The sequence below is a fragment of the Syngnathus acus genome, chromosome 22 (genome assembly GCF_901709675.1).
Source record: "Syngnathus acus chromosome 22, fSynAcu1.2, whole genome shotgun sequence".
Taxonomy (NCBI): Eukaryota; Metazoa; Chordata; class Actinopteri; order Syngnathiformes; family Syngnathidae; genus Syngnathus; species Syngnathus acus.
Window position 1 is genome coordinate 6,183,309 of NC_051106.1, and position 25,972 is coordinate 6,209,280.

The 25,972-nt window shown below is 43.4% G+C and overlaps 1 protein-coding gene across 4 annotated transcripts; it reads right to left on the bottom strand.

Annotated features, from left to right (window-relative positions):
• Positions 1-2,022: 2,022 nt before the first annotated feature.
• LOC119116788 (regulator of G-protein signaling 6-like) lies at positions 2,023-24,149 on the bottom strand. 4 transcript variants are annotated; one of them, XM_037242468.1, is made up of 17 exons: positions 23,880-24,148; positions 22,216-22,311; positions 7,140-7,239; positions 6,333-6,383; positions 6,136-6,242; positions 5,631-5,682; positions 5,263-5,327; positions 4,852-4,928; positions 4,486-4,567; positions 4,305-4,409; positions 4,147-4,248; positions 3,916-4,088; positions 3,720-3,845; positions 3,462-3,648; positions 3,239-3,328; positions 2,610-2,672; positions 2,023-2,435 (listed from the first exon to the last, which is right to left on the bottom strand). In XM_037242468.1, the coding sequence occupies exons 2-17, from the start codon at positions 22,297-22,299 to the stop codon at positions 2,385-2,387; spliced, it is 1,515 nt and encodes a 504-aa protein (XP_037098363.1). In that variant the 5' UTR covers positions 22,300-22,311; positions 23,880-24,148; the 3' UTR covers positions 2,023-2,384. The 4 variants fall into 4 exon arrangements, with proteins under 4 accessions (XP_037098363.1, XP_037098364.1, XP_037098365.1 ...); XM_037242469.1 differs by having other exon boundaries at positions 4,305-4,379; positions 23,880-24,147; XM_037242470.1 differs by lacking the exon at positions 2,610-2,672 and having other exon boundaries at positions 23,880-24,149.
• Between the last annotated feature and the right edge of the window lie 1,823 nt (positions 24,150-25,972).

Consider the following 25,972-nt stretch of genomic DNA (forward strand, 5'->3'; position numbering starts at 1 on the left):
ATTCAGTGGCGATGTTCGGAGATGAAGGAATTTTTTTTTTGATAGACACGAGCCGCTTAGTGAATCAAAGGTAAGTTTTGGGCATTTCTTATTTGCTTACTTCCAAAAACGTTTTCACAAAAACAGATGTCACGTGCTGTCCTAACTTGACTTTCCTGTGTTGTAGGAGCAGTCGGCACAGGAGAGTAAACATGAAGATTTAATGAGCCTTCCTGAATTTGGGCCTAAATGTCAGTCCAACTTGTGATTGTTGTGACGCTCCACTGACTATGTGAAGAGTTGATCTCCTCACTTGGAAAAAAAAAACCAATTGGGTCAAAAAAAAGAACCAAGTGTTGCTTGGGTCAATTTGACCTGACTTTTTGGGGTTTGTTTCTCTTTGGTCATCCTTGACCCAACTGTTTTTAGAATGATTGGGATGCAGGAGGACTTTGGATCCGAGCCAGCTTCCTTGAGAACTACAGCGAGACGAACGAAGAGGCCTTTGTACTTGTCGGGCCTGAAAATCCCGCTCACTCCCAGTTCCCCGTCGCCCTTTACTCCTTGCCTCCGCTCTCGTGTTGTGCGAGTGTGATCCGATGTGACACTAAGACGTCATTACCCTCATCACTGTGCCAGCCCGCCGCTCTGCACTGCAAACCGGCTCTGACAGCCATACCCCTCCCTCCCTAACCTGACTGGACCAGGGACCCGACCAGCTTTCTCCCCATTCCCCCAGCCATAGAGTCGGTGCTTAACTCCACCACTAACACAAGCTGACCTCTGAACCTTTTCGCTCATTGCTCGACTTGAATCGTCTTGCCTGCTCGCTCCGCCTGTGCATTTTTTTTTCTGATTTTTGCGGGATACCTCTGGCCACCGAAACTACTCAGGCCACCTTCATGACTTCATCCCTTCGCTTTTGATTGTTCAGTCTCTGTCGTCGCAGGCCAGAATCTTGTGATTGTATTGAGGTGGCGCGGAGGCACGCTAACGCCGCGCACGGGTCCCGTGATTATTGAGCGCACACTACCAAGGAACGCTGCTGGAACACTGCAATAATTCAGTTGATGTGCTTGTGTGTATGTATGTGTGTGTGCGTGTGTGTACGTGCGCTTGGAAGGAAGGCCTATTTGTGTGCTACTTAACATTAGACATTGAAGGCATCAGTTAGGGATGGGCATCTGATGTCTCCCCCCCCCTCCTGTGCTCACATCACTCCAAAACTCTTTGTAAAATTTAATTTGAATTTCTGAGAGGGAAAAATTTTCTTTTTTAAGTACATTTCGTAATCTTAGTTTCTACAAGTTTTTGACATCCAATTGTGCCCTCCGTTTGTAATGATGTAGATGCCCATCCCTGCTGAAATTCATCTGTTGTATACTTAGGTGTCACTTACACGTTCACTGCACCCCCCCTCCCCCTCAGGGACCCTCCTCAAAGTCGCCCCCCCCCCATGTGTGTTATCCAGCCCTCAGCTATCATGCGCACAAGCTGCTTCACCGTCACCCGCTGTAAACAAAAACGCTCAAGTGTGGTCAAAGTCCTCGGCATCAACTCCCGAATGCAAACTCAACTCCCAAATGCAAAAGTCATCCTTACCTCGAGCAAAACGCAGCAATAGCCCACCCTAAGCCCATCATCCCATGCCCCCCCCCTGGTGCTGTGTGAAGGGCAGTGATTGAAGCGTGTGTGTTTGTATGATTATGTAGGGAATGGAGCCAAGAGAAGATGAAACCGAAATCATTGAGTGCTTGCTTCATCTTCTGCTGTAAATATACCATCTGTCAAAATGGATACAATGAAGTTCTTTGTTAAACTATTTTTATTCTGGAACAATAAAAATAGAAATGGTAATATTTGGTCATTTTGGTTCTATGTTAGATACACTCCTAAAATTGTTTCACTGGAAAATTGTTTTAAATCCATTTGGATTATGAAGTAACGCCCCCCCCCCCCCCCCAGGGGCTAGGGTTTTGGTTTAGGGTTGAATTTAGAGAGCTAGACTTTCAAAGTAGGTTTTGTATACAAAAAAATGGAAAATATGGTCTCAGCTGGTCTTTATTGCTGCAAATCAATAGACCCATGTTGAATATTTGGCAAATTAAAAAAAAAACAGCTTTTTAGCATTTATTTTCCAAACAATGTGCTTTTATGTAGACATACACAGTATACATTGATATAAAATATAAACGTATCCATTCATCCAACAAACAACCCATTGTGTAATGAAGCTGCGTTGTCATGTTGCCAAGTAGTACTTCCCCTCCTGTCAGCGAATCTGCTCTTGGAGTCCATCCCAGCAGGCTCAGTGCCGTGCAGAGTTTGAGTGCCGACGACCAGCCCTATCCCGTGTGGTCGTTGTGGTCCGTATAGCTCAACGTGCCCACCGTAAACAGAGTGTGTCAGGATGACTGCATCAGGCCAGATAGACGCTTGCCCGTCAATGACTTGCCCTGGAAAGTCCAGTCAAGATTTAAGCATGGATGAGTATTTTAAATTCTTAAATGAGACATTTAATCAGCTAGTGAATAGCCAGCATTAATAGTGTTTAAATGCAGGTGGGCTGTGTAAAATGGCGGTGAGGCAGCCATTTTGTGTTAATGAACGACTTCCTTCGGACTACTTACCACACTGCGGGTGAACTTCTCCAAGGAAGTGCGACGACCTTGTTCAGGGTCTGTAGGTTGTTGCTATGGAAGGGTTGGGGTCAAGTACAGCACAGGGGTTGATGAGATGGGCGGTGATGTTATTAGTCAGGGGGGGAAATGGTCAGGAAGCACAAAATTGAAGGGTCAAGAACTCAAACATGGATGGGGGGGAAGCACAGTTGTAACAGCAAGGACAGAGAGACTGGTGTGAACACAAGTAGCATTTTGCTAAAAAAAAAGCTGTCTTTTATTTATTTTTTTAAAATGGGGCCTTACTAAACATGTCTTCTTTTTTTTTTTCTTTTTTTTTTAAAGCCTGTGTACATTGTCTTTTTAATTTTTTTTTTTTTTTTTTATACATCAGCTTCTTTTTTTTTAACAAAAGAAAGCTTGGTCATTTTTTTTTACTTAAAAAAGTCTTACTATACATGTCTTTTTTATTTATTTATTTATTTTTTTTATATACAAAAAAAAGCCATGGTCCAAACTCTATTTTGGAAAACAGGATTGTCTATAGAGCAAGAGTATTCAATGTCTGTTAAAGGCACAAAACGAAGCAATCAAAGCGGATGTGAATGAGACGTAAAGAACACCAAGCAAGAGCTCACCTTCTTTCTGGCAAGCAGGAGGTCTTGGTAGCTGCTGGATCGCAAAAAGCGTGCATAGCTGTCACTTTTCATGAGCGTGAATATGTGCTCCTGAAACAGAAGGAGGGTGAAGAAATACTCATTTCTGTATAGTTTAATCTTTTCTGGCAATACCAAGAGAATTGATTTGTTGTCCATTATTTTCTATTTTTTAGATGAGACCAACAAATCGATGATGCATCACCTGAGCATCCTCAAAGCTATAGCGCCCGGGGTCCTTCAGGTTTTGGCTGGTGCGCTCATAGCTGTGAGAGTCCAGGTTGATGGAACTTGGCGCTCCTTCGGCCAGAAATTCCTGCCAGATTTCTTGCGCCCTCGAGGGGACATCTTGCAGTGGCTGACGCTTCAAATCCTGCACCGCCAACCAGAAGCTGAAACGGTAAAAAGAAAAAGTTAACTCGGAAAGCTTGAATTTCAAAGTTTTTCTCACAGCGGCTCTCACCGCAAGTTCTCTGAGCTGAACTCTGATTCTAGGAACTTGAGGAACTGTTCTCTTCCCGCTGGATCTTTAAGCGCTTCCTCCAAGGAGAAGCCCCACTTCTTCACTCGCTGCTGGGTGGGCTCATGACTATTTCCAAACAAAAAAACAAAGTAGTCAAAATGGTGGAACTCAAACTCACAAATGAGTTCAACTATACCTTGCTTCCAGGTCCCAGAAGGTGGTGTCATCACAGATCCAAGGGTTGGAGGGGTCAACCGCCGACACGAGCGGGTCGTACTCGGTGAACTGCTCGGTGTGGCCCATCAGACTGTCGGCCACTTTGGAAACCTTCATGCAGTGTCGGCCAAGCTGGATGTTGAGGAAGGTGATCTGATGGGCGGAGCCAGACATGAGGAGTTGAAGGAGGAGAAGGCATCAAGTACCGTACCTCCTTCTCAATGTCTTCTTGGGTGAGTTTTCTGGCTGGAGGAGAGCTGATGTGGACTGGACTCGGCTGGCTCTGTCCATCATCTGGCGCCCCGTAAACCGACTGGAACGAGCGTGGATGTAAACACCAATATGTGCAAGTTCTTCTTCTCGACTCACCTTTTTCACCCTGTGTGGGTTCTTCTCTCGGCGACACTTGCGGATGTCCATCTCGGTGGTGTTGACGCAGCCTGGCTGTGGAACGACGGGCGGGTGGGAGCGCTTCTGAGTTAGATCACCGTGTCACTATGTTTTCTTGCCTTTCTTTTTTTCAGCAGAATAACTTTTGGGAGTGACTCACCACGGGTCGGTGAACATCCCAGAAGGCCCTCTCTTGACTATCCAGGACCTTCCTGTCAGCCTTGTCTTTCTTTCTGTCAAGTCTGTTTAAAAGATATGCAACCGAATCAGGTCAGTATAAATGTTTTTTTTTTTAAAAACTGGTTAAAAACAGAATGAATGGAATGAAATGAAACTTTCCAATGGGGAGATTGGGAACATGTGTTTTCGCATGCGCGCCAACAGAGGGCAGTGTTGGAAACAAATCCGTCATGCAGGTGGATGATGAATATTGGCGGTCCAGTGTGGACTAGTAGAGGAAAATAACTTGAAGTGAGATAACATGCATGCAGCCACTTCTTGACTTAACAGCAATCACGTGACTCACTTGACTTGTGCTTCAGCTTGCATGAAGATGAACTCCCATTTCCTGGCAAAAGACCTTTGCAGCCTGGCAAGGTTCTCCTGCAAGATCCAGCATTGATTCAATTGAGCAAATATATTTATCATCTTGACTGGATAGTTTCGCACGAGCAATTTTTTTTCCCCCCCTGCATAGACTAGCAAACTTTATTGTATTATGGCGGACTTAATAAAAGCATCTGTCATCCAATCAGCACATGACCCCATTCCAAAGAGAGAAAACATTTGGAGAGCCATCAAGCGGGTGTTAAACAGTGAGCCTAATGAGGCCTGCAGCCATAAAATGACCTGGATATGAGAGACAGGAAGTAAGCTGGACAATGCTTGTAAAAGCTTGTCATTTAATCATAGCATTTTCGGGGAAGTAAATACTTACAGCCTCGTAATCGGCGAGCTCCAGCCTGGCTTTGTTCTGCATGGTGCGCTTGCACAGGTAGATGGCTGCGGGGCCATACGGTGGTGGAGCGTGTAAAGGGCACAGGAGGTAGGTTGGGGGTTACAAAAGAGGAGCGTGTTCGACAAAAGAAGGTCATGCAATCAGTTGTACAATGTCTATGAAGTTATTTCTTCTTCTTGTATAAAATGGCTGCGGTTCAACAAATCGTTTGAAGCAAACCAAAAAAAAACGCCCGACAACAAGCAGTCTACTTTTGTCTATATCAGTACAGTTCATTAAAGGTTCCCTTTTTTTTTTTTTTTTTTTTGATGTAGTACAATATTATTTATTGCACAAAAGTGACTCACCATAATCTGTGTTCTCAGGTTCCCAGCAGTTTGAAGGCCAGAAATACGGAGACTGTAAACAGAAGGATACAGGTTTTATATTTTTTTTTAGTCCACGTAGCATTCTTTGTTGCCGAGACAAACGATCATCTTCCACATTTCATCTCCCCCCACTTGAACATTTGACCGCAACCGCAACTCAATTTTTATTTGATGCCCCCCCCAGTCGTATCCATGAAGATGCAGGAGCTATCCATATTTCATTCCCTCTCGCAACTAATGTTCCGAGCACAAGTTCATTCCCGAGTCGATTAATAATACATTACTCCTATCTTGCATGCATTCTTAATCGCAGAGCAGAATTAGAACTTGAAGATATTTTCAGCCGCAGTTTGTCAAAGAGGGAAATGGATGATGATTTTGCTTCTTTTAATGAACAAATAGACAGATCAATATGCTTTTAATTTACATTTGATCTACAGTTCGTTAAATCTCTCTCTATGGAGATGACTTGATATTTGATTACCTGAAAGCGGTAAAGGGTTCCATCATCTTTGAGGGCCAGAACGTGGTCAGAGATGGGGAAGATGTAGCCGTGAGCTGCGATCAGACTTCCCAAGTGGATGGCCTCGGCTATGGAGATAAAGGAATCTTTTAAAAAAAAAAAAAAAAAAAAAGCAGCACCAACGCGGTTAGCATCAAATGACTTCACCGTACGCATACCTGGATCGTCTATTGAGAGGTTTTTCATCAGCCACTGAACAATGTCCACCCCTGTTCAGAAGGAGAACATTGCTTTAAACGGGTCACAGCACCATGTCTGAAATACTTTGGACAAAGGTTGCAATCTAAAGAGAAATTGGTTTTAGTTCCAGGTCACAACAGTCTCAAAACGGCCATTTCAGAAGAATTCAGCTTGAGAAAACCAAAGAATAAAATAACTAAAATAAAATATACAAAAATAAAATAAAGTAATATCATAATATAAAAAAATATATTTAAAAATAAGTTATGAAAGAAATGCAAATCTATTTTATGTAAATTAAATACAACTGAGCTGTACTTAACTGGCATTCAAACAGCATCACAATATAGAGTTTCCCTCGTCAGCCTAGAATTATTTTTTACACTGAGCAAATAAGATGCAGGTCATAGCTGTGTAAACATGCAATAATTTCTCTGCTCCTGGACAGCATAAAATTGCTCCATGTGCCGAGCGAGATTGTCCGTCGGGTTGAGGAGTGACTCAAACAGCCAGGAGACAAAGATGAATCATCACGTAATGAAGGATCGCCATGCCTACACACAAAAACAGCAGCCAAGCAAGTGGTGGCAAGGTCAGCGGCCCACAATGGTCGCTCTCCTCATAGTGACTTGTGGGAAATGACATCAGCAGTCTCCAGCTGTGACAGCGGTAATCTAAATGAATCCCAAAGGTCAAGTTTGCTTTGCGGCTCGAATGTTTGCTCACATCTATCAAGCGTATTACCAAGAGCGGCGTTATTGGTGTAGAGAATGTGTTGCGCTCACCTGATACCACACTGGGGATTTTGGAAAGGAAGCTTTTGACAGTCCGGATAGCGACGCCTCCCGCTTTCTCATCTTGTATTCTGGTGACGATGGCCTCGATCTGGAAGGGGTATAAAATACTTGATTTTAAAAGTAAGATTACAAGTCACATTCTGATTGGATGTTTACAATTTGACATTTGTACTGCCACCAACTGTACGTTCGACAACTCACTTGGAATTAATTCAACTCCCAAGCCGTGCTTGAAGTCCTTTTCATGTGATATTGGACCTTATCATTTTGAGAAGAACTCATTACCTTGCCTTTAGGATGATGGCAACATGAGGCAACAGAAAGGTCTCCGCCTATCTCTTGGATGTACGCACTAATGGCAACTGTGGAGGAGCAACATGGCTGCGAGGGTGAGATAACGGCTCTTTGTTCTTCACTCTAACCATTATCTGAAGGACACTTGTGTATCTCACCAGGGCGTATATATAGATCCACATACACACACATACACGATTTGTAAATTGCTATGGAGGCGCAAAGCTTGGGATGCTCCATCTAATCTGGAATAGCTGCTATAGAGATGGAACAATAGAATATATGTAATAGAATTTCAAAGAACTCATCACAAAAATGCCTGTTTGTAAAAGTCATTTTCAGAATTGCATAGGCCAGGATGTCAGTACTTCCTCCAACATGGGCTCATGTGTGATATAGGCAGGTTGTTCGAAAAACTCATTAAATCCCCGTGCCCTTTTCAGAGCATGTTGGCTGGTAATGAACCTATTGAACCAGCCCAGTGTTCCGCAATGAGGCTAGAGTACACCCCCCTAGAATATAACAATCAACATTCACGAGATTCCAGCTCAGATGATATTCACATTGCGTATTTCAAGCTTTCAGCACACAGACCTCTATAAATTTGTCATCTGCAAAATCTATACTTGGCTCTTAATCACTAAAAAGGATCCGAGGGAATTAAACGATCGTGAGCATAACAAATTATAACCTGACAAGATATTTAATTTCACTTGAAGTTGAAACACATTCATCCGAGTTGCCATCAAGTAGTATAAAAACTTCAACAGTGCCTTGTGTATGCAGATCAGTTGCAAATTTTCAACTTCGTCATGCCATCTCTCTTGTTTTCCCGATTGCCATTTTGACCTCTGAGACATGCTGGGTGAATAATGAATGTGTTCCAGCTGGTGTGTGATGCTCTGCGGGGTGAGGTGAGAATAAATCCCCTGTCTAAGACCTGACACACAAACAGCTTTGGGTTGCCAAGTCACCATGAATCTGACACGTAAGGTTCATTGCAACAAATTGAAATCCTTTTGGGATGTGATCATCATCATGATATAATGCATGCAAACAATTAAGTCGATTCTTGGCGTTATGCATGGGGAGCACACCATCTCCCAACCATCTGATGTTCACTCATCCATGTCTCTTATGAAATTGCCATCGCCACAGGAATAACCGGGCATCTGAGCGCTTTATGTTGTCCGCAAACAGCTCCCGCTGCTGTGGAGCCAATAGCTTTCCATTATAATCCCTGTAATCATTTGTCACCACTGATTGTAAAAGCACTAAAGTTAATTGAGTGAATGCGGCCGGGGATCGACAAATCCCTCAAAGGTGGAAGATGTTTGTTGGTGAAATGTAAAGTTAAGTTGAGCATATGTATTTCAGATGGACAGCCTTGAAGGAGGGGGGGGGTTAAATAATTTAGCATGATTGTTTTTTCACAATGTTAGCAAAGCTAACATGTTTTGATAGCATAAAAGCTGAGCTAGCGCGAGTTAGAAAATAGCCGTAAGTTATTCAAATGGGTTTTGTATACTTTCCAATTGTGCTCTTAAGGAGTTGAATAACTAGTTTAATCATTAAAAAAAAAAGATCTTTCTTATCTTTTTGTCACCTTTGACTTTTTGCCTCTGTTGGAGGAACAGTGACTGGTAGACAATTTTCGCAGTTTATGGAGCTTCCAGAACTCCGCCTTCGGATTAGTCATTAATCAAATCAGGATGGTTTGTTCCACTTTGTGCACAAATAGAAAGCATAAAAGGAAATTCCAGCATTTTTTTTTGCTTAAGTGGAAATTAAGTTAAGCAATAAGAGATGGCAAAAAGAACTCAGAGTGGCACAAGACAGTCACCAGAAGATGAAAATTCTCCTAAGCCCACGACTTGGATCTAATTTGCAAAATTTCAGAGCTTTTCCCCCTCATGTCCTTTCTTCAATGCCCTGCGGGGATCCCGATATAATGATCCCCAAACTCGATTGCCCACCGAGTCGGAAGCTCCAGGCGTCTCCAACTGGGATGCTGTGCCTCACTTTGAACCAATCGCATGTTAATGTTAGGGAGGGCATTATCATAAAAAAAAAAAAGTCCAGCTAACCCACGGCAACGTATGAGGTCACCTTGCTGCTGATGAGACTCAAGGAGGCCAGAAAAAGATGTTGTCCCCTCTTGTAATTGTCTGGTGTTAGCGACTCCATGTGTTGCTAAGGGCTTGAGTGGAGTAAAAACAGTGATAGTCCACTCAGAAACAAAGTGCAGATAGGAGAGGACGAAAGCTACTCATAAAAGAGCAGCTGTCTGAAATGGAGTGTATCAGCAGCGTGTTGATTTCGCTCCGAGGACCACGAAGAGGGGTTGCCAAGGGCCTGTCAAAAATGAATCACCACTCGCAAAAAGGTCATTTGCTCAGGAGGAAGCGGATCACATCAGTTCACAGTGGGGGGGGATAGTTTACTCAAACGAGCCATGCAAAAGCAATTTCCATTCAACACGGGCAGCTATCACCTCAAACACCTTGACGTCCTTCTGCATTCACAGCACCTGAGAGGTTCGCTTTGCTTTACAGCGTGCATATGCTAAACAAATCAAAGTCATGACGTAAATGGAACGAGGGACACGCAATGGGATGAGACACAGGAAGTGGGATGTGGGAAAATAAGCAATTGCCTATTTAGAGCTTCTTAAAGTCATCCTTTGTTCATTTGTGGTATTTAAAAGCAATTAATATAAGCTACTTTTAGGGAGACATGAGTTAGTCAAGTACTACCTAGCTATTGCTAGCTGGTGGCATGCTAAAAAATGGCTGACAAAAAATGGAGACTTCCATGCATGGGGGTATTTAGTCGCTTTATTTATTCAACCAGAACTGTTCCTCCTCTGGGCTCAGTCGCAGTACGAGCGTTACGCAAGCTTACCAGGCGCAAAGAAGAAAGTTGAAGAGAGTGCGACGGCGTCTGCCGACAGCGGATAACGCCGAGCTATTTTGAGGACGCTGGGATGGAAGATGTGGGAGCTATGGGAGCTTCACACTCGACGCGAGTCGCTTTATCTCATTGCCAATTTAGAAGCATGACTGCTCGTCTGAGCTAGCAAGCGCTCGCCTTTTGCGAGAGGCGGCCGAATTTAAGTTCCGCTCTCCTGCGCCCGATACGTCTTCATTTTGAAACTCCTGCTGTGATATCTGCAGGGGATTGGTTCGAGGTGGTGAAACATCAGAACCATCTGTCTACGGTTGATGCTCATCCATCCCGTCGACACTTGCTGTTAATTGGGTTACAGAGGAGGAAAAGTAAAGTTCACTTCCTTGTCTATATTGATGCATTGATCCATCAAAACGTTCTTCTATAGTAGCGGTGATGCTGGATGTCAATATTTACACCGCTCAAGTTTCCAAATAATTAATGTAATCAATTGTTTCACTCCCTTCTGCTCTTTGTATTGCCGTGTGTTCCACATTAAGCATCTCTTATATGCTCGCATGTAATCAGCTCAGGTTCTCTTGACCTTTTAACGTGCATGGATTTCCTGTCATGGCTGCTGCTGGTGCAAGGAAAGGACGTGTTATTACTCACTGTGGTCAGACAGTCACACACGGCAAACTTGACCTGCCTGTTACCTGTGTTTTTTTCTTGCCGGGAGAGAAGAGGTAGGCTTTGCAAGTCATTGGACCTCGTTTATTAATAAATGCGCAGAAATGTTTGCTAGGTTGCAATTTTAGTCCTGGGCAAAGCTCGCTGAAATAGAGTCCTCGCCACCTCCCCCAACCAAATAGGTTCCAGATCAGATCATTGGCTTTTGGGTATTTTCTGATTTTCTAGTAATTTGTTTTCCACATTTCCATCTGTTCCCCGCTGGAAAAAAAAACAGGAGTAAAAGTAGTTTGTAATTTTCAATAAACCCTGGAATAGCAAAATATTCTCTAATCTAAATGCTAAAAACTGCATGCAGTTCATTTTGAGCCTGATTTGTTGACTTGCAGGATGCCAACTTGCAGTGTGTCCTGACAACATGTACTTTTAGCGTGTGAGCTGCTCCATTAAACCATATACGTACCTTCCATAAAGTACAATCGAGGCTTCCATAATGCAGTGGTTAGTACTCTGGATTTTCACCCCAGCAACCTGAGTTTAAACCCCAGTGGGACCCCAAATCCTAGAAAAATTTGCAACACAGTTGCTCGTGTGCTGCCCCATAAACCCATACACCTCCCTAAAGCTTAGGGTGAGGGTTTGCGGTCGAGCTAGGGCTGGAGTTAGGGTTAGATCTAGGGTTGGAGTTAGGGTTAGAGGTAGGGCTAGGGTTGGGGCTAGGATTAGGTTTAGATGATTAGTTGGATTCCACCCCGCCCCCTAGGTAGTGGGGGTGACCATTGGTTTGCTCCGCCAACTTGGGGGCGGGGCCACCTTGTGTATTTACATCTAAATACTTGCGTGTGTTTGCACATGCGCACGCATACAAAGCGAGGTTCCAATTCTAAAAGAATATATAGCCAAATGCTCATACCTGGGATTGAACCAAGGTCTTTCTGAGCAAGCGCCCTTGTCTCTAACCAGTCAGCTATCTCAATCTCAAAGCCGTAGGCCGTCCGCAGTCTTTTGTACTAGTGATGTGCATTCCAGTTCTCTGAAGTGAACTGAATCTTTAGAATCTGTTCACTCAAAAGATTTGTTCAAAAGAATCGTTCACGGAATCGTTCGCTACACTTTCTTATTTATTTATTCTTTTTTTTTTTTCTACCTCGTGTAGTGTACCTATTGAAGTGTCCATGAGGTGTACCTAATCACAGGCCACTTCATTAGGGAAAAAGCTTCAGTGAAAGTGAAAAGTGCCAGACCCGCCCTCACTCCCACCTCCTGATTGGCTGTTTGATCTGTGACGTCATTCGGACACGTACACCGCCATTTTCAGGTTCGTTCCCGAGTGAGTTGCTGCTATGCCAGCCGACACACGTTATGCCGACATTGATGTTTTAATTTTGTATTTGTTGGATTATTATACCGAATGTGTTTGTGTTTGAATAAAAGGTTGAAAAAAAAACCGTTATGCCGGTGTTACGTGTCAAATTGCTCCCACGTTATCTTGCTCCCCGTTTCGAGTTACGACTGTTATTGTAAGGAGAGTTACACACTTTTGTGTTTCGCGACTGCTGATTCGTCACAGCGACTTGGACCTTCCTTCCCTGATTCCAAAACTGTTCAAATTCTCAATAAAAACGCTGAACGAAACGTCTCGTTTGCATTTCCGACTGGCTGCAAAAAAATAGCAAACACTAAAAAAAAAAATTGAAAAGTCATCGACGGGATTTGAACTCGTGACGCAAAGAAATAAAAACGGTTTACTTGGCGGGGCCTTAACCGCTGTGCTATCGTGACGCACAACTTTTGCAACAAATAATGTTGAATATAGCCAACAACACTAAATTACCCGGCGAGGGTACGCGTTGATCTGACCCGCCCATGTTAACTGGAGGGGTACTAATGTTACCACTGCCTGATGGGAGATCAGTATCAGCTGTCATGCGATGTTTGGAAGCTTTAAGGTAAGCAAGTTCTAACAGAATAGAGTGCGAATGGAGTTTTTTTTTTTTTTTAAACACACATATAAGTGCTTATAACAAGAAAGAAAAAGTGGCTCCAGACCATTTTAGCCAATTTGGTTGTTATTTTCAATCTCAAACTATTTATAGTATTCAGGAATAAATAATGACCTCAAATGTAAGGTGCACGTTAACAAAAAGGTCAAAACTGCATAAAAGATATACATTTACAACGTCGCCCTACAGCGTTATTACCGACATTTAATGCTTTGCGCCTGCAAACATTAAAGATGATAATGAAACATAACGGCGACCATACGATAGCGCACATGCAGACGTGAGGAGCGTAGAATTCAAATAACCTCTCGGTTTTATTCCATCAGTATGGTGAAGAATTAAACTGCAAACGCATCCAAAATGAAAAACCATGTCACGAGTGGAGCAGAGTTAATGCTGATGACTGAGTTCAACAAGTCTCTGGGTCTATTCGCTTGAGCTGCTCTATTAAACTATATAGGGTACGAACCTTCCTATGACACAAGCGTGGCTGCTATAGTGTAGTGGTTAGTGCTCTTGACTCCCGCCCCAGCGACCCGAGTTCGAATCCCGGTGGGACCAAAACATTATTTTATCATGGAAAAATTTGCAACACAGGATTAGTGTTAGGGTTGGGATTAGGGTTCGAGTTGGGGCTAGGGTTAGGGTTGGAGCTAGGTTTAGGGTTAGGATTAGAGCTAGACCTAGGGTTAGAGCTAGGGTTAGGGTTAGAGACAGGGTTAGGGTTCGAGCTAGGGTTCGAGCTAGGGTTAGGGTTAGAGCTAGGGTTAGGGTTAGAGACAGGGTTAGGGTTCGAGCTAGGGTTAGAGCTAGGGTTAGGGTTAGGGTTAGAGCTAGGGTTAGGGTTAGGGTTAGGGTTAGAGTTGGGGTTAAGGCTAGGGTTGGGGTTAAGGCTAGGGTTAGGGTTGGAGCTAGGTTTAGGGTTAGGATTAGAGCTAGACCTAGGGTTAGGGTTAGAGCTAGGGTTAGGGTTAGAGCCAGGGTTAAGGTTCGAGCTAGGGTTAGGGTTCGAGCTAGGGTTAGGGTTAGAGCTAGGGTTAGGGTTAGGGTTCGAGCTAGGGTTAGAGCTAGGGTTAGGGTTAGAGCTAGGGTTAGGGTTAGGGTTAGGGTTAGAGCTAGGGTTAGGGTTAGGGTTAGGGTTAGAGTTGGGGTTAAGGCTAGGGTTGGGGTTAAGGCTAGGGTTAGGGTTGGAGCTAGGTTTAGGGTTAGGATTAGAGCTAGACCTAGGGTTAGGGTTAGAGCTAGGGTTAGGGTTAGAGCCAGGGTTAAGGTTCGAGCTAGGGTTAGGGTTCGAGCTAGGGTTAGGATTAGGGTTAGGGTTAGAGCTAGGGTTAGGGTTAGGGTTAGAGCTAGGGTTAGGGTTAAACTAGGGCTAGGGTTAGAGCTAGGGTTAGGGTTAGGGTTAGAACTAGGGTTAGGGTTAGGGTTTCATTATCATCTTTAATGTTTGCAGGCGCAAAGCATTAAATGTCGGTAATGACGCTGTAGGGCGACGTTGTAAATGTATATTTTTTATGCAGTTTTGACCTTTTTGTTAACATGCACATTACATTTGAGATCATTATTTATTCCTGAATACTATAAATAGTTTGAGATTGAAAGTGACAACCAAATTGGCTAAAATGGTCTGGAGCCACTTTTCCTTTCTTTTTATAAGCACTTATATGTGTGTTAAAAAAAAAAAAAACTCCATGCGCTCTCTTCTCTGTTAGAACTTGCTTACTAAGGTAAGCATGCAAACATCGCATGATAGTGATGTGCATTCCAGTTCTTTTAAGTGAACCGAATCTTTAGAATCAGTTCACTCAAACGATTCGTTCAAACGAATCGTTCAACAAATCGTCCCCTCCCCACACACACACACACACACTGATCCTTTTTTTTTTATAAATCAAATAATCAAAAATCATGGTCAAAGCTTCACGGAAAGTGAAAAGCGCCACACCCGCCCTCACCCCCACTTTCTGATTGGCTGTTTGATCTGTGACGTCACATGGACACTCCATTAGGTACACTGCCATTTTCAAGTGAGGCAGCATTCCAACATATTTTCCAAGATTCCCTCGTTAAGTGCACCTGCGTGAAAAGTTTTAGCTACTGCAGAACGTGAAAATGACAAATCTTTTCACGCAGGTGTGTTTAACGAGGGTAACTTGGAAAACATATTGGAACGCGGCCCCGAAGACTAGAGCTAGACACCTGTGACCTTTGACCATGATATTTCCCTAATAAAATGGCCTGTTATAAGGTACACTTGAAAATTGCGGTGTACCTAATGGTGTGTCCATGTGATTCCCTCGTTAAGCGCACCTGCGTGAAAAGTTTTAGCTACTGCAGAACATGAAATGAGCTAAAACTTTTCACGCAGGTGCGCTTAATGAGGGTCACTTGGAAAACATATTGGAACGTGGCCCCGAGGACTAGAGCTTGACACCTGTGACCTTTGACCATATTTCCCTAATACAGTGGCCTGTTATTAGGTACACTTGAAAATGGCGGTGTACCTAATGGAGTGTCCGTGTGATTCCCTCGTTAAGTGCACCTGCGTGAAAAGTTTTAGCTCCTGCAGAACATGAAATGAGCTAAAACTTTTCACGCAGGTGCGCTTAACGAGGGTCACTTGGAAAACATATTGGAACGCGGCCCAGAGGACTAGAGCTTGACACCTGTGACCATATTTCCCTAATACAGTGGCCTGTTATTAGGTACACTTGAAAATGGCGGTGTACCTAATGGAGTGTCCGTGTGATTCCCTCGTTAAGTGCACCTGCGTGAAAAGTTTTAGCTACTGCAGAACATGAAATGAGCTAAAACTTTTCACGCAGGTGCGCTTAACGAGGGTCACTTGGAAAACATATTGGAACGCGGCCCCGAGGACTAGAGCTTGACACCTGTGACCTTTGACCATATTTCCCTAATACAGTGGCCTGTTATTAGGTACACTTGAAAATGGCGGTGTACCTAATGGAGTGTCCGTGTGATTCCCTCGTTAAGTGCACCTGCGTGAAAAGTTTTAGCTACTGCAGAACATGAAATGAGCTAAAACTTTTCACGCAGGTGCGCTTAACGAGGGTCACTTGGAAAACATATTGGAACGCGGCCCCTCGAGGACTGGAGGTCGGCACCCCTGGTTTAAGTGAAAAGTGCCACACCCGCCCTCACCCCCACTTTCTGATTGGCTGGTTGATCTGTGACGTCACGCGGACACTCCATTAGGTACACCGCCATTTTCAAGTGTACCTAATAACAGGCCACTTCATTAGGGAAAAATCATGGCCAAAGCTTAACTGAAAGTGAAAAGTGCCACACCCGCCCTCACCCCCACTTTCTGATTGGCTGTTTGATCGGTGACATCACGCGGACACTCCATTAGGTACGCCGCCATTTTCAGGCGTACCTAATAACAGGCCACTTCATTAGGGAAAAATCATGGCCAAAGCTTAACTGAAAGTGAAAAGTGCCACACCCGCCCTCACCCCCACTTTCTGATTGGCTGTTTGATCGGTGACATCATGCGGACACTCCATTAGGTACGCCGCCATTTTCAGGCGTACCTAATAACAGGCCACTTCCTGATTGGCTGTCTGATTTGTGACGTCACTTGGACACTCCATTTGGTACACCGCCATTTTCAGGTGTACCTAATAACAGGGCAACTCCTGATTGGCTGTCTGATCGGTGACGTCACTCGGACACTCTATTAGGCACACCGCCATTTTCAGGTTCGCTCGCGAAGAGTGAGTGACAGACAGCGTTGCTGCTATGCCAGCCGACACACGTTATGCCGACATTGATGTTTTAATTTTGTATTTGTTGGATTGTAGTTGGTGTTATTATACCGAATGTGTTTGTGTTTGAATAAAAGGTTGAAAAAAAAATCCGCTGTGCCGACATTTGTTATTTTGGGGGACTCCAACTCATATAATAACGGAAAACACATACATATTGTCATATAAAGCAGTCAACCAAATGTCAGATTTTTGTTTCAATTGGCGAATATCTAAACAAGGAATAAAACACCAGACAAGTTTTAACATAAATGTTTATTAAAATAATAATAAACGTACATTTCAAACCAGCAAACTGTGAAATTGCAGTAGATATATTGGATAACAATATTTAGGCGTATAAATGCATACACGTTATTTAAAAACTACTATAAGTGTTATAAAATAAAGATTACCCGAAGAGAAGCATAATCTCCCCGTTTTTGCATAACTGCGCATCGCTTCATGCAATAAAGTTAGCCGTTAGCTTGGAGAAAACGTGCATAAAAGAAGTGGTGTTTAAGTGAGTGGTTCCTTCTTTCCTTGGCAAATCGTAAAACATTCTGGTTGACATAATTCACGCCAGGAGGGAGACGCAACACGTTCACTGACTGATCCGATGATGCACGGGAAGGAAGACAGTTGCACCCATTGACTCGTTCGCGAACGGGAAAGTAAGGATACGTTCCCTCACTGATCCGTTCTCGCGATGAACTGGAAATGCAAATCACTGACTTCTTCGTGAACGGGAAGTAACGTCATCTTCTTCTTCGTTTTGTTTTACGGCGAGGTGGCACCAGCTTCAATGCGCATTACCGACACCTACTGGTTGAAGTCATATGAACTGAATAAAGAACGAATCACTTTCTAAAGTGATTCGTCCACTCTCATTCACTGAAAATATTCGTTCTTTTGACGAATCATTCACTCACGAACCAACATTACCTCTCACCTGATAAGTTCTTTTTTTTTTTTTTCAGGCTTAATCCCTGTGAAATTAAACAGGCGTGTTCCCTGCTGGGTGACAGATTTCCAATGTTGGCAATAAAGTCATGCTACCTCCAACTTGGCTGAGGTAATAAAATTCCAGTGGCAGAAAAAATCTCACCCTCAAGCGCCAAGAGGCCACACGCGGCGGCCACACCGTAATACGCTTTGGTGCCCTCAGTCCCTGACTCGTTTCTTCCCGCAGAGGCGCTGGCCTTCATCACGCTGTCACCCGGCCCGGTCTCAGCCCATTCATCTAATTACCATCCTTTTATTGCTGTTTAATGAAACTGAACCAAGCCTGAAGTGGTCTGGGCGAAACGTGCTCAATTTCACCAAATGTGGAAAACATGGAATCAATAGACGGTGAAGCGCTACACTGGTTTTATGGCATTAAAGGCCTCGCTCACTGCTAATTGATTACCTATAATGTCAGCAAAGCACCCCGAGCGCGGGCTAATGCGCGGTCGACGCAGAGCGATCACATTTGGCTGGAAATAGAGGATGCTGAAAATGGAGCCTAAAAGCCAGAATATGAAACAGCGCCACCACATTTTGTTCAATTATTCAATCCGCTGTCCATAAAATAGACCCGTCGTGCCAATCTCAGAATCTCTCAGAATTCAGTCACAAAAAATTTAATTAAAAAAATAATCAAGTTTTTGTGGGATGATCCTCCAGTGTATTAAATAGGCTCCAAAAACTTGGAAATTAAAAAAAAAAAAAAAGTTATAGATTTGTCCTCGGCCATACAAGTTATTGATGAAACTATTTCAGTGGAAGTAGGCCCACGGGAAGGTTTCCAAGGGCATATCTGATTCTCAAACTGAAGTGCTCAATGGTGGGAACTTTTCAATTATCTAGCACAAATTTGCATATTTTATTAGTCACTCAACCAAATTCAATGAACACATTGTGAAAGTTGCTACACCAGCCATGCCGAACGCACCCAAGGTCATCTCATTTCTATGTGCGGCTGCAAATCTTAACTGAGCAAGACTAATCGGCAAATCAGCGGCCAGGTCAAGGATCCTGCTCAGGATGCAGGTCCATGTTCGGGAGCCGAGCCACACGTCGCCAGTCTGGCCTCGCCGGGCTTTCCATCAAGGCAAGGTGATTAACAATTTTGACCTGATGAGCCATTCCGGTCTCAACCTCGAATAAGAAATCAGGAGGGAGTCACAAGACACACGTGACGGGCAGGACGTCCAACAGATTATTGTGCCACATATTGCAGGCCCAGCTATCTATTTTCTTTAATTAGCAGAATGGTGAGAGAGAGAAACTGGGACATGTGCAAACATTCCCAAAGAAGATCCCCCAAGGTTTGAACAAAGCAGGCCTGAAAATGGGAAGGAAAGCAAATTTCAGTTACATAACACCGCTGCCGGTTTTGCAGCATCTGCGCTGTTAACTGTGCACATCATGCTGATCTTTCGGAATGTATTCTCAATCATTACATCATCCTCCAGAGATGCCATTGCATCTTCATCCACACTTTCCAGGTCATCTCCGAGTATAACACGCTCGCTCGTTCTTTTAAAATGTGTTAGTATGATTTCAATCATCTTTTACAGTCATTAAAAAACAATCAGACACCACAGAAGGTGCGCCTGAAGAGGTGTTGATCATTTGCCAGGAACATATAGCCAAAAAAAAAAAAACTCTAGCCTCATACTGACGTTACTTTGGGCGTTAGGAGATTTGCATAAACTATGGCGGAATATCCAGTAAAAGGCAAAAACTAAAACTAATAACATTTATGGTAAGACTCCATTTGAATAAGTCATGGTGGCTTTGTTGCAGTCGTGGCTTGTTTACGTTGTCAGTGCTAACTATGATAGCATTGCTAGCTGTGTTGGTGAAGCTAAATGAAGTTTTCCTGTGATAAATACGTTTTCATGACCACATGCCATTATGAACGACGAGGTGCTTGGCTTCAGTCTGACACTAAACTCCAACTATAAATGACTTGAAACATATTTTTCATTTTACTTTTCTGAAGTTGAGTCCGGTAGGTTGTCCACTAGCATTGACTTTCCTCTGCTCTGGATGAAGCATTACGGCCCCTTTTTCCCCAGCCATGAATGTGATTTGCCCACGGCCATCACATGCAGCAATTCGATAATGATACTTTTTCCCTTGTGGATTTTTTTTTTTTTTAAATTACAATCTTGCTTTGTGTGTAATATTTGCTGAGGTGTTGCGCTGGGTTCAAAGGTGACACAGGAATTGCTGACTTTTCATCATGACGACCATGTCTGGCAATGACAAAGCGGCACAAATTATCCTGTATAAAAAAAAAAAAAAGGGAAAAATCTTAGTAGCCTCCGTGTGCTTGCAAACGGCCTTTTCAGCAAGTGTGGAAAAAGTGGGAGGCTCAGGGGGCTCATGAAAGTGGGACATGGTGGTCTCACGCTACAGGATGAATGGACACTCCCTTCTTATGGACACACAAAGCTTCCTATTAGCACCAGCCAAAGCATGCATAAAGAACTTTTACATCTCATTAAGAAGCACACAAACATTGGCGGCACATGTGGACGGACGCTTGTTACTGTCGGCCGGCCAATAGAGAAGCTGTTGGCACAGGGCGCCCTGCCCTAGCTGGAGAAAAGCCTTTTAGTTCACTCGCAAGCGGTTCTCTAGGTGAATAATCCTGTCAACAGCGTGGCGCCTGCCAAAACACTCTAAATCATCATCCAATTATGATGCCTTTCCGTTGGACTTCCAGCATTCTGCTGAACTGGAAAGCAGAGCAGTATTCATGGAAGAGACAACTTGTTTTATCAGTGTGTGTGAAGCCAACTTGGACAGCGAGGCACGCTGGCACTTAGCATGGAGGCTTCAGTGAGATAAACGCTCTCTTGGCGCAAAACAGACCAGGATAGCGCCTTTTATACATGATAAAGCACAGAATGCTTGTCCTAAGTGGAGACTGCAACTATAGTGGCGTAAGGAGGGTTGCCAGAACTAAGGGCAAGGCAAGTTTGATGTCCCCCTCAGGGTTTCTCAGCCACTCAGCAAAAACAAAAAATACTTTTGCAAATCCCAAAAATCCTTCAAAAAATGCTGATTAAAATTCATTATCTGTTACCTACTGAAGATGAAAGCAAATGTGGAAAAAAAATCCTAGAAAGATCAGATAATACCCATATTTTAGGGGGGGCAGCGCCCCTGCCTTCCCCCCCTCTATCTCCACCAGTGGATGCGTGGCATCAGCCTACATTGATTTACAATGACTACGCAATTCAGAACCTTTTGGGCAGCCTTGGGACAGTTGGAAAAAAAGGGAAGAGAAGTATGAAGAGCATAAATGCGGCGAGTATGATGATATGAACACTCCATCTTCAGCAGCAAACTGTATTCTGTCTACAAATGCCCAAAGCAATAATGTGTCCCGCAGATGATGAATAGTCTTGCTTCTCTTCCTCTTTTGGTGGGAAAAGATGCTGCAGCACCTCAAGCACATGCACAGACAAACAGCAAGCACCACTGCTCAACACTCAGCCTCACTAAGAGCCCACTTCGATACGCCCACACAACCGACTAATAATTTTTGCAACACATTCATAGCCCGCGTATATTTCACATGCAGTTGTTTGAACTCTTGACAAGAACGTTCTGGACTCCGCAGAGGGAGTCGGACGGCTCAAATCTGACAGGTCCTAGCTTGCGTCTTCAATCGAAAAGACCGCTTGACCTCCATAAAATTTGCAGTGCTGCGGGGAGTTAAAAAGTACCCTGCAAACATTTTATTTGCCATTTTAGCGCCGCTGAAATGACCATATCTACACTGTCTGATAATAACCTCATAAATCTATTTTATGACCATTTTGACAAATTCTCACTTTGAAGGTACAACAACAACCAATGAAAAGGTTTTATAGTGCCCAGTTTTTTAACAAGAATCTAAAATGGCCGGCAAAACTAAAGTCACCTTTGAAAATTAAAAAAAACTGTTAAATGAGAAATCCCGTCAGCCTTGACCGTTTTCCATGATTTCCGCACAACATGACAAAAACTCCCTTCAGGCTACACGCTGACAAGCAAAAACCTGCCGCTCCGACGAGACGCCCGCGGGCCTGAGCAACGTTACGTAATGAAGCCTCGCTCCAGCGTAATCCGCCAAGATGTGCAGTCTTGCTGTTGCTAAAATCTTCGCCAGTGACAAAAAGCGGAAAGTGTTTGTTGTCTCCTGTGACAGTACCGACAGCCAATTGCTGCATCTGACTTCAACTCTTGATGACAATCGATGAAACCTTTCACTTGACCGCCTCCTCACATTCCACACTTGACATCTGAAAACTCTCTGACTTGTGACGGAGACACTTCTAATCCTGAGGATGCTATTTTGAACATGAGAGAGCGCAGTGTGAAAACACACACTGATATGGACGAGTGAAGGCGTCACATTCGAGGGTCATCGCTTGCCTTTCTGTAGACGATCATGTTTGGAGAGTCCTCATCTGGATCGGTGACGTCCACGCCAACCCGTTCTTCCGAGCCCTCTGCCATCTTCACTCAGACCTGTCAGACAAAAACAGATGTGCCATAAGATCAAAAATATCAAATAAAAAGATTTTTTTTTAAAAGTCATTACAACTGAACTGATAGGCTGCAATTCTTTAAAAAAAATATAAAAACAAAAAAATACAACTGACCTGAACTGATGGTCTTATTTAAAAAAAAAAAAAAAAAAGGATTAAAAATAAATTCATTATAACTGAATAACATGGGCTGCAATTTTTTTGGTTATCTCGAGCACACCACATGCAATGTACCCCGCTTTAAACATGTCTGCCCTTTCCGTTTCCAATAAATGACTGCCGTGAAATATGATTACTTTTCCACGTAAACTGTTATTAGAAAGTGTTGATCACATGATGCTCACCGCTGATCTCTCACATTAAAGCCCTTTCCCCACCCACTCGCCCACCGAGCACTTTGAAAGCATCTGTTAAGAGATTTATTTTTTATTTACAACCCCCGCCATCACTTTCTCCAGGCTTTCTCCCCTCCCTCCCCTCCTCTCTCTCCGACGCTCCGTGTTGAATTAATTCCGCTCCACAAAGGATTTTCATAACCCTGCCTCACACATACTTTGCCACCGAGGGCTCCTGTGTGTATTAAATGGGTTAAGGCCTTTGTTAGTCCTTTAATCGGCCTGCGTAGACAGAGATGGGGGGTGGGGGGGTTGGATTACATGCTCTGTCCACGCTTCCTCGTGTTTGCCTCTTGCAGAAATAGACAAGTGCATTACATTGAGAGAAATAAATAAATATTCACACAGCTCCATTTCTGCTTCTGTGATTCTTTTCCTTCATTGCCATCACAAAAAAAAGTAAAATCCCACGAAAGGCCGGAGGTCACCGATTGATTTATGACACCAGTCCTGGGACTTTTCTGACACACCTCATAGTAAATGTTAAATTTCATATCATTTAATTCACATCAAATTACGCTTTCAGGTAAACACGTATGTGCTTTTGCAGCGGACATCTAATCTTTGGCATCGTCTCGGGCTGCTACGATTGCAGGGTACCTAATAAAGTGAACAATAAGCATGACAATAGGTCCCCTGGGAAGCTGTAATTCTAATGATATACAAAAATAATGAAAATAAATGTGTTTTTTTAAGGGTTTGACTTTTTTTGTCTATCTGTGATGTGAAGTTTGCTGGGATGGGAAATTGTAATTTTCGTGAACATCTTGAGGGGGGGAAGCCATCCATCCACTTTCTAAAGAGTTTTTCCACATTGGAAACAAAAAAATGCTGATTTTGGGCAATAGGAATGGTCACCATCTGCACACCACTGCACAATTTAGAGTGACCAGAAAAGCCAAGTTTGCACCACAAGTCTTCCTTGAACATGCAACCTGAGCCTCAGAACACCGGCTCACCACTGTGCAAAAAAAAACCCCCAAATCCTACTGTAATGCGACAATAGTCCAACTTCCCCATAAAACTGCTCCAGCATTCAAATAAAACAAGCAGCAAAAAAAATCACATTCCATGCACACTGCCTGTCACTCATGATGTGTGTGTGCCACATGTGTGACACCTGCCAGCTGCCACAAGTGAAAGCCTCCATTACCTTAGCAAGCACAGAGCGGCCGGTCCTGTCCACTGGGCTCCCTTCCGCCGGCTTGGCTCCCTCCTTAGCAACAAGCGGCAGGCAGGTTCATGGTGTCATTGGCAAGATGAGAAGAAGAGGGGATGAAGAAGAAGTGGAAGACACAGGGAGGGAGAGAGAGTGGAGCAGGCTGCTTGCTGCAGTGTATTCCTCCTCCTCCTCCTCCTCCTCTTCACTCTGGTGGTTTAGTTGAGGAGAGCCTCACGTCGTCCTCTTCTCTCCCTCTGTATGCTTGAGAGAGAGGGAGAGGGAGGGAGAAGGGGGGGGCAGATCAGGTTGAGAAGAGGGGAGAAGGAATTAGAGAGAATGTTATTTTATATGTGCAGTATAAAATAAGAAGCATTTTGATAGCAGCAGAGGCTAAGTTGAGAACGTTGCAAGCGAGGGTAAGCTTAGCGTGCTTATTCTCCTAAGTAGGCTAGGAGATATTTTTATACCCCATCTTCATAAATCGGCTGCGTTACGTAATAATAAAAAACTTGTAGCTTGAGGATGCCCGTTTGCATGTCACTTCCTTCGATGTGGAGTCGGTCAAGCTTAAATGCCAGTGGATGCATTTTTCCCCCCCCCCATTATTACCTCTCCATTCCCATGCAAGGGATGTTATATAAATGCATGGCATAGAATTTATTTCCAACAGTCTGGTTAATTTTGTTTCTCTTGGCTGCACTGCTTCCAGTATGTATTTTTTTTCCCCATCCAATCAGAATTCAGCCTTAATGTGTTGCTATGCTAATCTAATCTGCCTAGGGCCTTCAGTATAGTGATAGATAATTTAACTTGTATGAGCAATGAGACTGTTTTGGACTCAGGCGAGAAATGGGGAAGGATCAGAATTAATTTCAACTAAATGTACAAACAAATAATAAAAAAAGTCAATTACCTTAATATGTCCCCTTTGAAATATCTCAACGGCTCATTTGCAGAAATAGGGAGCTCACATGAAATTGACTTGGTTGTGTAATTTCACACTCGGTGACTGGGCAGGCACTCCAGAGATTCATTTATTTGCATACAAGCAGTCAAAAAGTTACATTTCCATATGTCCCCTTTAAAACAACAGTGTGCATATGTTAGGCTGTCCCACCCATACAAAATGACGAGATGGAATATTTCAATCTGCTTTAAGGGGGGGGGGGTGGGCAAGGCAGCTCTAATCTGCATGACAGATAAATTATTAAACGTCCTGTTCAGTGACACACATGCACACACACACATTTACTTGCGTGTTAGCTCCCAACAGCTGCAAATAGAAACACCGGGAAGTGAAATATAGCAAACACTAGTTGGAACTCTGCTGGTTCAACATTCTGTAATTTCACGCATCAATGGATTTTACTCTTAATCATGCAGGGGAAGGATAATTGGTAAAAGAATGAATATGAGGCAAACAACCAATAAAAATGATTATTATGACAAATTTGGACTAAATGGGAAATATCACTTATTGGAAAATTGTACATCTTGTAGAACAAATAAGTCCTTCAATACTGAGTAAATGAGTACAATGGATTTTTTTCCCCATGAGCAATTTCCTGTAGTTTTTTTAGGAACTAAAAGAAATCATTACTTGTTTGGTTCAAAAGTATTCGTGGTGAATAACAGCGCCATCACCTGGTGAAATTAGAGAATTTCTAGCCAGCACCTATTTTTGGGGCATAGATTTTTCCAACTTTGTAAATTTCTAATTTAATAACAGGTTGATAATTGGACTTTCAATAATAAAATTGCCTCCATGATTTGTTGATCACGCCAGAATCCAAATTTGATTGCTCCTTTCAAAGTGATCTCAGCAACTTCACTGTGGTGGAACTCAATCTTGGCAAAGTGTCATTTCTTCAATCCAAATGCGCTCCACGTCAATAGCCGACACCTCTTAGGTTGTTCTCGTCCATCAATCTGTCCCATCTAGACTCATCTATCTGCGTTTGATTAATGATGCCTGAGTGAGAAAGCAGCAGGTAATCACAATCAGCCGTCGGCTGGCGGATTATTGACAGCTCGCCATTTACTCCTTGTGGGATAACTCTCACACTACTCGGCAGAAATAAACT

Excerpts from the sequence above, each read along its gene's own strand:
- LOC119116788 (XM_037242468.1), bottom strand. The coding sequence starts at position 22,299 with ATGGCAGAGGGCTCGGAAGAACGGGTTGGCGTGGACGTCACCGATCCA. Across the intron at positions 4,089-4,146 it reads AAGAAGACATTGAGAAGGAG|ATCACCTTCCTCAACATCCA; the intron begins GTACGGTACTTG and ends TCCGCCCATCAG. Across the intron at positions 3,649-3,719 it reads TTCAGCTCAGAGAACTTGCG|CTTCTGGTTGGCGGTGCAGG; the intron begins GTGAGAGCCGCT and ends TTACCGTTTCAG.